Below are 13,228 nucleotides of genomic sequence, written 5' to 3'. Positions count from 1 at the left end.
ACGTGATTTGCACATTTTATATCATAATTATTTTATTAATCACCCTCGGTAGCGGAAAATCTACAGACAGGGTGAATACCTTGAATTTTACTTCCACTTGATGAAAATAAATGAATGTTAATGTTTTATTAACATAACAAATGTTACACACAAAGCATGTAATGCCATTTACAGTTTTTCTCAGTCGCTTTGGTGCATTTCTCAGATCAGAAATGAAATTCTCAAAACCACTTGTTCAACCTCCACATCATCTAGTCACTTGTGCACATCATAATAGCAGTTTCTCATTCTTTTGAACAAGTTGCGATTGTTTTGGTACATTCATGCAATTGATCATGTACATTTGTCTGCGTTTTCCTACATTATCAGTTGCTAATGTCATGTTGCTTAAAATGTATTATATAGTTCTCTGTGCAATAGTCTTACCCCTCAAAATATCTAGTCATTAGTTCATCATACAAGTCATTACATGCAAAGTGGTTGATCTAGTTGTCAAAAACTGTCAAGTATATTTTCTACACATTTTCTATTAGTCTTTTTGTAAATTTGCCATGCATTGTGCAGGTGAATCTTGACTTTCACTAATAAAGAGAATGTAGATCAACCAATGACAATCCAGTTCTCTGAAATTCCTCATACAGTACTGCATGCAAAAGCAAAGTTCTGCCTAAGGGGTGATTCCTGTGTTTGCCTTTCTAATTTTGTATTTTTGTTTTTGTGCCCATCCCAGATAGCACACATATATCTTAAAGAGATCACTTGATCTGAAAAGCATCTGTAGTGTACAAACATCTGATAGACGTCTGTAAGATGTCAGTTTTACATACATTTTAAATAAATAAACATCTTACAGTAAAGACATCTAATAAATGTCTATTTGACACCTGATAGGAAACGTCCTAGAAGTACTGCAGATAATCGAACACTAAAAAATACATCTTGCAGATGTAAATGCAGATGTCGAATAGTATATCTCAGTGATGTATGTGTGCTATCAGAAATATATCACAACTGTAATGTGGGTTTTGTTTTTTGTTTGTTTTTGTCAGACCACTAGTGATAGTGTAACTGTGAATCCTATCCAGTCTATTTTAATCAATATCTCACATACAGTAATGTGTAAATTTGTACTTTTGAAATGTGTATATCGCATACATAAGAAATGCAGCCTTCTGCGTTTCAATACAGTTACTGTCATGCAAACTATTGCCATAGTGTTATATTGACAACATGACTAAGCATTTTGACTATCTTGTTTGTGAACAATGACACAAGGACTTTTCATCCTGATGGCACTGATATGTTCATTGACATAAATACTTGCTTTTGATAGACAAACTAAATATTTTGAGTAAGTTACAGGCTTTTGCAGGTAATCCATTGTGTTGTGCTGTTTGTACAAATTGTTTTGAGAAATGCACATACTTCTTTGCAAATATTAAGGATGATTTGAGAAATGCACCAAAGCGACTGAGAAAAACTGTAAGATTAAACAACACCTTTTAATGTTAAAAGGGTGCCATTTTGTATGTATGTATGTATTTGAAGGCATTTAAAACTGACAGGAATAAAATAAGTCCACTGATTTAAAAAAGAAAAATGCTTAAAACAAAGCCATTTCAGTTCCTTATCCAGAACGACTGTCCTGCAGCCAAGACATATTGTCATCCTGCGTTATTTTGACAGATTTATGACACACAACATAAAACCAAACAGTAACAGACAGTAATGCATACAGCAGGAAGGCTTATTTTGTGAATAAAGTGTTTTCTTTCTCAGTATACTTCATCTTTTAAACGCTGATACAAGCAGCAGGTGAAAATCATCCCTACAATCTGAAACAGACAGAGAAGGTCGAAGATTAAAATCTGTGATATGACAACAAACACAAATAAGAGTGAAAACATTCACTGGAATTATATTGTTCACCTGAATGAATGCAATCCCAAGACCCACTGAGCCCAATATAATGAGATGTTGAAGAATAAACTCCTCTAGTTTGGATATGCAACCTCCCTGAGAAAGATAAAAAAAAACTCTTGTCTCAGATTTTCAATGAAGTATGCAATGAAAAGTCTCAATATGAACTTCAAGTTCTTCCAAAGTCAAAGTATCTGAGAAACTTGCCTTAAAACATTGCCTACATGAACCAACTAAGAATTGCATTGCTATAAATAAGCAATCAAGTGTGTTCTGTTATCTGAATGTACCTCCACTTTATAGATGTTGGATGGGTGGTCTCTGGCTCCGCAGCCCACTGTGGGGGTCTTACAGCAGCTGTCGGGCACCAGGCGTCTCCTGGCATTGGTGTGAATCCAGGCCCCTTCCTTCCAGTCCGCTGAGCTGTTACTGCCGCAACACTTCAGCTGCACCGTAAAACAGATGGAGCGCAGGAATGAGAAAAGAGTTCATTCTTGTGACGGGTGGATCGTTTTGCCATGAAGCATAAACTCACATGCTCACAGACTGGGAAAATGTGTTCAAAAGCGTTCTTTGTTGTGATATTGTAAGACTATAAACTTCAAAGCTGTTGAAATATTGAAACATGCATGCATGATTATAGTTTGAAACTAGATTGTGTGCTTGGAAAAAAGTCTTGTTTTAAAGTGCCCCTATTATGCCTTTTCAAATATGATCTTTCATGTAGTGTGTCATGTAGCTGTATGTGAACATAAACTATCTGCAAAGTTGTGAAGCCGACAGTGCACGATAAATAAAGTTATTGTCTATCAAAAAAAAGAGTCGGCTCACATCTGCCTAAACGAGTCATCAGGATTTCGAATCTTTTTCTGTTACGGCCACACGTCACGAAGTAACACATTTGCATAATGTCCACCCACGTTCTACGTCGCCAACAACTTGCCCGCCCATAAATTTCCATTTGGTTTACGTCACATGGAAATTTACACGTACGTTATACGGAAGACGCTGTGAGTACAACTGTTTTATATTCACTTCCAAAAGATGACTCTACAAAGATTGTATTTTCTAGCGATCTTTCAAAATGCGTAGTTATGTATGTTATGTTGTGTAACAACCCTGCACATGTCATGCTAACCGACTAAATCACGCTTGTGTAGTTCTGTTGTTCAGCTGTGGACCCACTGTAGTCTGACAATTTGGACCGTGCTAACTTGTCCATCAGCCACTTCAGCCGTTTCATCATCAGACATCTGACCAATCACAGCAGTGAGGGCTCACGGAGAGGAGGGGTTTAGAGAGACTGATTCTTCGAACTGCTTTGCACGAGTCGTTTATGAATCATTTAGAAATGGGGTAAAATTAAATCTATTTTTGGAGAAAACTGAAGTGTTTTTTGACCTTGCATACATGTAAACCTGTTTTGGGAGTCTATTAAAACAATATTAGCAACCTTTAAAATGGCATAATAGGGGCACTTTAAATGTTAGAAGTGGCTTGAAAGTGTTAAAGGTTTCTGAGGTGTTCTAGACAGTTGGTAAGTAGTTGGTAAGTGGATGTTCTGTGTTGTTATGTCACTGCTAAAAAGTTGCTATGGTTTTCTGGTTGTTGCTAGGTACTTGCTAGGGTGTTTTTAGATAGACAGATAGATAGAACGATAGATAGATAGATGATAGATAGATAGAACAACAGATAGATAGATAGATAGAATGACAGATGGACAGATAGATAGATAGAATGACAGACAGATAGATAGATAGATAGATAGATAGATAGATAGATATAGAACAACAGAACGATAGACAGAACAACAGATAGATAGATAGATATAGAACAACAGAACGATAGACAGAACGACAGATAGATAGATAGATATAGAACAACAGAACGATAGACAGAACGACAGATAGATAGATAGATAGAATGACAGATAGTTAGATAGATATATAGATAGACAGATAGATAGACAGAACGACAGATAGATAGATAGACAGATAGATAGAGAGATAGAAAGATAGAACGACAGATAGATAGATAGATAGATATAGAACAACAGAACGATAGACAGAACGACAGATAGATAGATAGACAGATAGATAGAGAGATAGAAAGATAGATAGAATGACAGATAGGTAGATAGATAGATATAGAACAACAGAACGATAGACAGAACGACAGATAGATAGATAGATAGAATGACAGATAGATAGATATATAGATAGACAGATAGATAGACAGAACGACAGATAGATAGAGAGATAGAAAGATAGATAGAACGACAGACAGATAGATAGATAGATAGATAGATAGATATAGAACAACAGAACGATAGACAGAACGACAGATAGATAGATAGAGAGATAGAAAGATAGATAGAATGACAGACAGATAGACAGATATATATAGAACAACAAAACGATAGACAGAACGACAGATAGATAGATAGAATGACAGATAGATATATAGATAGACAGATAGATAGACAGAACGATAGATAGATAGATAGACAGATAGATAGAGAGATAGAAAGATAGATAGAACGACAGACAGATAGATATATATAGAACAACAGAACGACAGATAGATAGACAGATAGATAGATAGATAGAACAGAGACAGACAGACAGATAGAAAGACAGAACGATATATAGATAAAAAGATAGATTGAACGACAGATAGACAGATAGAATGACAGTTAGATAGACAGACAGACAGATGGACAGATAGATAGACAGATAGATAAAAAGATAAAGATAGATAGATAGATAGATAGATAGAACGACAGATAGATAGATAGATAAACAAATAGATAGATAGATAGAATGACAGATAGAACGATAGATGGATGATAGATAGATAGATAGAACGACAGATAGATAGACAGAACGACAGATAGATAGATAGATAGATAGATAGATATAGAACAACAGAACGATAGACAGAACGACAGATAGATAGATAGATAGAATGACAGATACATAGACAGATACATAGACAGAATGACAGATACATAGACACAGACAGAGACAGACAGACGGCTGTCCTACGTCTTGCTGGAGCTTGTCGATGGCTCTAGTGATGTGCTCTTGTCCAGGCTGCTGGTAGTTTTGCACCATCCTCTCTTTCAGATCTGCTCTCAGCTCAGCATTCAGCTGCAATTGCAGAGAAACCCATTAGACTACACATCTGACAACAGTAAGTGCTGTGAAAGTCTGTTTTCATTCACAGACACGAAGTCAAATGTCATATATTAAAGGAACCATTCAGAATGAAAACCTTGTTATTAATTACTCACCCTTATGTTGTTCCAAACCCAATGTTATTTTTTTTCCTTGGAACATGGAATAACGTTCACGTAACCTTAAGTCGCCACGGAAAAAATAACAGCATACTGGTTTGGAATGACGTGAGAATGAGTAAATAATAACAGTGTTTTTATTTTTGAATGAACCGTTTCTTTAGAGCAACTACAGTTGATTTTTTTGTCTAGGTTGTTTACCTGGTAGCAGAGAGGAAAACACTGGAGGAAACAGAGGAAAAGGAGGAAGAAGACAAAGGGGTTTAGAAAGATGGAAAAGCAGGAAAGTGGATGGAAAGCAGGCAAACATACAACATGTGAATCTGAGGAGATTATGGTTAAATTAAGACCTGATCTGATGTCATGGCAATATTGCAGCCATGTTTATAATGTTGTTATTCACATGCATACATAAAGATGTTGAAAAATGAAATAAGGTGTACAGAAACATTTAAAAGGATAAGAGGGCAATCATCCAAATTGAACAAAAAGAAATGCAGTGTTTATTCCTCATTCTGAATGTGAGTTTACCTCCTGATAATAGACATAAGCCAGAATTCCAGCTGTGATCTCCAGTAGGAAGATTAACAACAACAGGACGAAGAACTGTAGAGACAAAAGGGGAAAAAAGCTTTCAGTAACATATATTTGGTAGATATTTACAATTTGATAATGAATAAATCTAAATGAATAAATCAGAATTTTCATTTTTGGGTGAAGTGTCCCTTTAAGAACTGTCTCTGTTATATTCATCAGCTGTTGAAAATGTGAACAAATGGCATCTGAGGAATTTTACGCAGCTGATAAAGGTTAACAGTATAATTATTCTTCTCTCAGCCTGTATTTGTTCTGTATTTTCCCTCTGTTTTCTGTGCCCACCACTCTCATTTCATTCCTCTATTCTGGATTCACTCCCTTCTCATTCCTCTATACTCCCTCTCTCTCTCTGCTGGCTGTCATTCCTCAGTTATGACTCAGTTTCTAAGTCTGACCTCTTAAAGATACACACATCTTTATTTATATCAGATATGTTGACAGCTTTGAGACAACTAAGGGACACACATATGAGCACCATTAAACTGATTTAGAAAGCACAAAAAAGTCAAGTAAGTGTGACCGCATATTCCCAGAATAATTCTTGGCTTCTGTGTGCAGGAATCCAGACGGCTACTGTAATCCAGTGTTTACACCGTCCACTTTGTCCATTACTCATAATATTTGACTCAAAGGTTTTTGTGCTGATTTCTTCACAGGCTGTACTGAAATGATTCATCAAAAACATTTTTAGAGCCAAGACCATTCATTTGGTTCCCTCCTTTGTTAAAATAGCTTTTGTTTGTGGTGTTCCCTAAGTCAAGTGACGCTATTTAGGGTTATTTAGGGTTAGTTACCTGAGCAAACCGCTAACTATAAATATGAAACCTTCATACTTAACTCATCCTGCACTGTTATAATGATATGAGATAAATCCTGTGCCGTCTGAGTAGGTTCCCACATTTGAATTTACTTTGTGAGCATTAAAAAAAGTGCATTCTATATAGTATGAACATGGGCAGTAGGAATGAAATTCAGACGTACAACATCACATGACCTACCAGTGTCAGTTGTGTCGCTTCACAGCCATTGATAAATTCTTTCCCGTGGCCTCATGGGATAGTAATATTTTGCCTACATTTTTTTTTTTTTTTTTTTTATGAATTCTATGAATTCAGATATACTACTCACCTCACATACTGTTTTCTCCATACTATATATTAAGGAAGTATATGATTTTGGACATAACGTTATAAAACCTTTGCAACTGCACAGCTACACCCTGGCAACCACCTAGAATACCCTAGCATCCACACAACAAGATTGTAAACACTTAGAACACCCTTGCAAACAACACAGCAACACTTTAAAAGAACACCTTAACAACTGCACATTAACACTTCAAAGCATTCAGAACACCCTAGCAAAACTTTAAACTCTTAGTACATCTTAGCAACCACCCAGAACACCCTAGTATACAAATATCAACAATTTAAAATGCCCAGAGCCTTGGCAACCACATAGCAACACTTTAAAATACTCAGATCACCCTAGCAACTGTATAATACTTTTAAACCCTCAGAACACCCTAACAACCACATAGCAACACTTTTAAAACACTCAGAACACCCTAGTAACCGCATAGCAACACTTTAAAAACACTCAGAACACCCTAGTAACTGCATAGCAACACTTTAAAAACACTCAGATCACCCTAGCAACTGCATAACACTTTAGAACACTTAGAACACCATAGCAACCACATAGCAACATTAATAACCCCATCGCAACACTTTAAAACACCCTAGCAACCACATAATACTTTAAAACACTTAGAACACCATAGCAACCACAAAGCACTTTAGAACACTCAGAAAACCCTAGCAACTACGTAACACTTTTAAACCCTCAGAACACCCTAACAACCACATAGAAACATTTTAAAATCACTCAGAACACCCAAGCAACCGCATAGCAACACTTTAAAAACACTCAGAACACCTTAGCACCTGCATAACAACACTTTTAAACCCTTAGAACACCCTAACAACTACATAGCAACACTTTAAAAACACTCAGAACACCCTAGCAACTGCATAGCAACACTTAAAAAACATTCAGAACACCCTAACAACCTCATAGCAACACTTCAAAACACTCTGAACACCCTAGCACCCGCATAACACTTTTAAACCCTCAGAACACCCTAACAACCACATAGCAACACTTTAAAAATACTCAGAACACCCTAGCAACCGCACAGCAACACTTTAAAACCCTCAGAACACCCTAACAACCACATAGCAACACTTTAAAAATACTCAGAACACCCTAGCAACCGCACAGCAACACTTTAAAATACTCAGATCACCCTAGCAACTGCATAACACTTTAGAACACCTAGAACTCCATAGCAACCACATAGCAACACTAGTAACCCCATAGCAACACTTTAAAACACCCAGAACATCCTAGCAACCACATAATACTTTAAAACACTTAGAACACCATAGCAACCACACAGCAACCACATAACACTTTAGAACACTCAGAAAACCCTAGCAACAACATAGTACTTTAAAACACTTAGAACACCCTGGCAACCACATGACACTTTAAAACACTTAGAAGACCATAGCAACCACATAGCAACACTTTAAAACATTTAGAACACCATAGCAATCACATAGCAACCACACAGCAACCGCATAACACTTTAAAACATTTAGAACATCCTAGCAACCGCATAGCAACTATAAAACCACTCAGAAAACTTTCACAACCACAGAGGACACCTTTAAATCATGGTTGTGATTTGTGGACACATGCGTCTGCTGTCAGTTGTGGCATGATGTGGCATGTACCTATGATGCTCTCCTCTCTTACCACCATAAGCAGACTTCTTTGTTCCCTGATGGTGGCGCAGCAGCCCAATATTCCGGTTAACACGACGATGGCCCCCGCGCCAATCAGGATGTAGGCCGCTGCTGAGTAGGTGCTAGAGGACAGAAGACTGATGTAGTCACTTTTATCCACCAGAGTCCATATTCCCACTGCCATCACAATGCCACCTGCCAACTGGGAGGACAAGGTACAATCAAAAAAGCAGAATTTACCAAACTTGCTAATGTTGTTAGATTTGGCACTTTACAACAAATTATTGCTAGTGTAAGCTAGTTATACCAGCTAAATGAACAGTAAACCACTTTTTTTCAACAGGTCCTCAGACTAACCAAGATCAAAACAAAGTACAAACTCACCCAAAAGAGAAGATTGAAGATGAACAGAAGGTATTTGAGGCATACTGTCCCACAGGTATTGGTTTTATCCTCAGCATCTGCCATTCTGAAATGGTAATAGATTTTACAAACCCTTTCAAGATGGCATCCACTTGACAGGTCTGAGAAAAACCATGAATCCAGCTTAACATCCCCCAAGAGGCTGGTCTTTATCTTGCTGTTTGGACAGAACTAACCTTTCCTTTACACAGAAATTAAAATTATGTGACCAAACTGATATTTGTGAGGCAAAGTTCAGTGAATTAAGGCTATTGAGTAAAGAATGTGTGCAGGTCTTATTTCATCCCAAAATCATATTGTTACATTTTGGTTTCCCACAAGAAACCAAAACCACAGAGACAGTCTTCTCAGAGTCTTCAAAGTTTATTGAAGGTGGTTCTCACTTGATGTTATATAATTCAAGGAAAGATTACCTTGGGTAAAATAACAAAGCTTCTGACTGATAGAGTTTTTTGCTACCTAAGAGCTTATTTTGAAGAGAAGAGAGTAAAAGGTCGCACGACGTGGAAAACTCAGTTCCTGAGTAAAATTAATGAGCTTCATCCTTGATAATAATTAAAAACAACTCAAAAGCAAAATATGGTAATATATATATATATATATATATATATATATATATATATATATATATAAGTCTTCTGTATATATATACTGTAAAACACTGTATATAATATATATATATATATATATATATATACATACACACACTGTAAAAGCCATAGAAAATATTATTTTATATTTTAATATGTTTTACATTTATTCCTGTGATTCCAGTGAAATTTTCAGCATCATAACTACAGTCATTCTAATAAATTTCCATCTTAACCCTTTAACTGTCACTCCCGTTTTTGAACACAGACATAAAAATGCACTATCCACACTTAAATTTTTATAATTCATGATGTACATTTTCCATGGTAATGCAATGTCTGACTTTACAATGCCTTTCAAAGGATGAATTTTGAGATTTTAAGTTTTGAACTGATATATTATTTCTTATGAAGAATAAGAATAATATAAGAAGGTCTTTTGTGACAAAGGTCAGAACTCATGTTATGATGTAGATTTTTTTAAGTTGCACTCTTGACATATATTAATCTATTACTTTCCCTACATAATTTGTAACACAAAAATATGGTAAAATATCAATTTAGGAGTCTTAGACCTTTCCAACGATGTATAGTTTGTCATGATTAGATTAGGATTTATTTGTAATATGGTGAAGTAAATTTAGGCGTCCCACAGAATGGACGGTCAAAGGGTTAAACTTTTCAACCAGCTTAATCTCGATCAGCTTGGTTGTACAAGTAATTTCAACTTAAATAACATTAAACTGACTTTGAAAAAATCAAGCTCAATTTCATTTCACATAAAAAAGTTGAAATTTTCCCAACTTATTTTGATGACCTAAACTTTTGAACAGTATAAATATTACAAATATTTTTCTATATGACAAATAGTGTTTTATTTTATTTTGTATATTTATTTTTATTTTTTAAATAATCAATGAACTGCAATATACTGACAGTTTGACATTTGTGAATTCTCTCTCCGAGTACATAAACGTGCATTTAATTTCAGGGGTGGGGTGTGGACTTGGGCCTCCATCCAGGAAACTGTTTTTAGTCAGAATCATGATCTCTCTCTGTCCTACTACTACAGTGACAGGATGACTGACTCATAGAGACGGAGAAACTTTTACTACTGTAACCTCACCCAGCCGCCTCCATGTGCAGATATAACTTCAGCCCAACACGTCTGCAGAGTGGGAAACAGACGCCACTTAATGTGACTGAACTGACACTAAGGGTTGTGTTTTTACACCTGCTGTTTTGGGACATGCTGCTGACAGTAAATAAATAGCAAATAAAATTCTTTTATTCCGTTATATAGGCCTATACCATTTTTAATTACTAATTACCTACAGTATAATATGTGACCACAAAACCAGTCTTAAGTAGCACGGGTATATTTGTGGCAATTAGCCAAAAATACATCGTATGGCTCAAAATGATCAATTTTTATGTCAAAAATCATTAGAATATTAAGTAAAGATCATGTTCCATTAAGATATTTTGTACATTCCAATCGTGAATATATCAAAACCTAATTTTTGATTAGTAATATGCACTGCTAAGAACTTCATTTGGACAACTTCAAAGGCGACTTTCTCAATATGTAGATTTTTTTGCACCCTCAGATTCCAGATTTTCAAATAGTTGTATCTCGGACAAATATTGTCCTATCTTAACAAACATCACTGATTTCAAAAAAATTGACCCTTATGACCTGGTTTTGTGGTCCAGGGTCACACATTATATGTTACACTGTAGGTTTAAGTAAATACTTTTATTTTATTTTTTTTGCTTTTGGACAGCCACACTTATCTGAATGGAGAGTCTGGTCACCACATGAATAGATTATTGAGATTTTTCTAAGCATCATCTGTGTCTCATTCAGTAGGTGTCAAGGGCTGAACTGTGTTCATGTCTTCTGGTTCATTTTAAATTTGTCACACCTCACCATCTGAAGAATCTGAGGAATTTATTAAAGATCCTGTTACCTGCAACTTACGTTGTATCAAACTACAAGACTCTAATTATAAAGTGCATCCTGTAGTTTAAACAAATAAGTACGTTTATGACCCTTTGAATTAAAGTCTCTACAAAGAGTGTCAAAAATAGAAAAGAACAATAAGTTACTTGACTTAAAAATTGCGGTTAAACACAAAAGTGCAACAGGCTATACTTTCATACACAAACTCATAAATCACACCATAATAAAAACGCTGCCCACTTATGACCTGCAGACGAACTGTTTCATTAGAATAATAAAAGTTCGTGTTTAGAATAACGCACCCACCTGAAAGAAGTGATTAAATGAATGTCCTGTTGTAGATCGTATTTGTAAAATTAAGTTTGAGAGTCCGCTGTTGTTCCAGGTGTCCGTGCCCTTCTGTCCGCGTTTGTTATTGCCACTGCTCTCTCGCGTCAGTGGGCTTCTATATTTTAGGGGGCGAGCACAAGTTTACGCCATACTACGCACTGCGGTAATGACACAACGCGCCGAGAGATGGCGCTCTATAACATGTCACATTTATTCTTCCAGTCCCAAAAACTGTTTATATACAATATTTTAAATAGAATACAGTGAATGTAAACATAACATTGAATTGTGTGCTTCCACAAATGACATTTTTCTCCAAGTCCACAAAATAATACTAATTTTTATAAAAATACTCATGCAGGCATTACATTGTAACAATGTACACTATCAGTCAAAAGTTTTTGAACAGTAAGATTATAAATGTTTTAAAAGAAGTCTCATCTGCTCACCAAGCCTGCACTTATTTGATTCAAAGTACAGCAAAAATAGTACAATTGTGAAATATTTTTACTGTTTAGGATAACTGTTTTCTATTTGAATATATTTTGTAATTTTGTAATTTATTGCTGTGATTTCAAAGATGAATTTTTAGCATCGTTACTCCAGTCACATGATCCTTCAGAAATCATTTTAATATTCTGATTCGCTGCTTAAAAACATTTAATATTATTATTATTATTATTTATATTATTATTATGTTGAAAACAGCTGAGTATAATTTTGTCAGGTTTCTTTAATGAATAGAAAGAACAGCATTTAGCTGAAATAGAAATCTTTTGTAACATTATAAAGATGTATATAATCACTTTTTGACCAATTTAAAGCATCCTTCCTAAATAAAAGTATCAATTTCTATAATTTATTTTTTAAATAATAATAATAATAATAAATAAATAAATAAATAAAAATACATTAATTCCAAGTTTTTTTTAAAGGTATAGTGTGTTACAAAAGCTTTTTATTTCAGATAAATGCTAATCTTTGGATCTTTCTATTCATCAAAGAATCCTGAAAAAAAATACTCAACTGTTTTAAATACTGATAATAATAATAATAATAATAATAATAATAATAATAATAATAATAATAAATAAATAAATAAATAAATAAATAAATAAATAAATAAATAAATAAATAAAAATACATTAATTCCAAGTTTTTTTAAAGGTATAGTGTGTTACAAAAGCTTTTTATTTCAGATAAATGCTAATCTTTGGATCTTTCTATTCATCAAAGAATCCTGAAAAAAAATACTCAACTGTTTTAAATACTGATAATAATAATAATAATA

The 13,228-nt window shown here is 34.8% G+C and overlaps 1 protein-coding gene across 2 annotated transcripts; it reads right to left on the bottom strand.

Annotated features, from left to right (window-relative positions):
• Positions 1 to 31: 31 nt before the first annotated feature.
• On the bottom strand, positions 32 to 12,069 carry cd151 (CD151 molecule). Of its 2 annotated transcripts, XM_051099802.1 has the most exons (9): positions 11,914 to 12,069; positions 9,013 to 9,097; positions 8,639 to 8,830; positions 5,750 to 5,824; positions 5,420 to 5,440; positions 4,968 to 5,072; positions 2,211 to 2,366; positions 1,930 to 2,016; positions 32 to 1,835 (listed from the first exon to the last, which is right to left on the bottom strand). In XM_051099802.1, the coding sequence occupies exons 2-9, from the start codon at positions 9,094 to 9,096 to the stop codon at positions 1,776 to 1,778; spliced, it is 780 nt and encodes a 259-aa protein (XP_050955759.1). In that variant the 5' UTR covers position 9,097; positions 11,914 to 12,069; the 3' UTR covers positions 32 to 1,775. The 2 variants fall into 2 exon arrangements, with proteins under 2 accessions (XP_050955759.1, XP_050955760.1); XM_051099803.1 differs by lacking the exon at positions 5,420 to 5,440.
• Positions 12,070 to 13,228: the final 1,159 nt, after the last annotated feature.

Source organism: Labeo rohita, chromosome 25 (genome assembly GCF_022985175.1).
Source record: "Labeo rohita strain BAU-BD-2019 chromosome 25, IGBB_LRoh.1.0, whole genome shotgun sequence".
In the NCBI taxonomy this organism is placed as follows: Eukaryota; Metazoa; Chordata; class Actinopteri; order Cypriniformes; family Cyprinidae; genus Labeo; species Labeo rohita.
The sequence above is the reverse complement of the archived record's forward strand: the minus strand, read 5'-3'. Positions and strand labels throughout refer to the sequence as shown.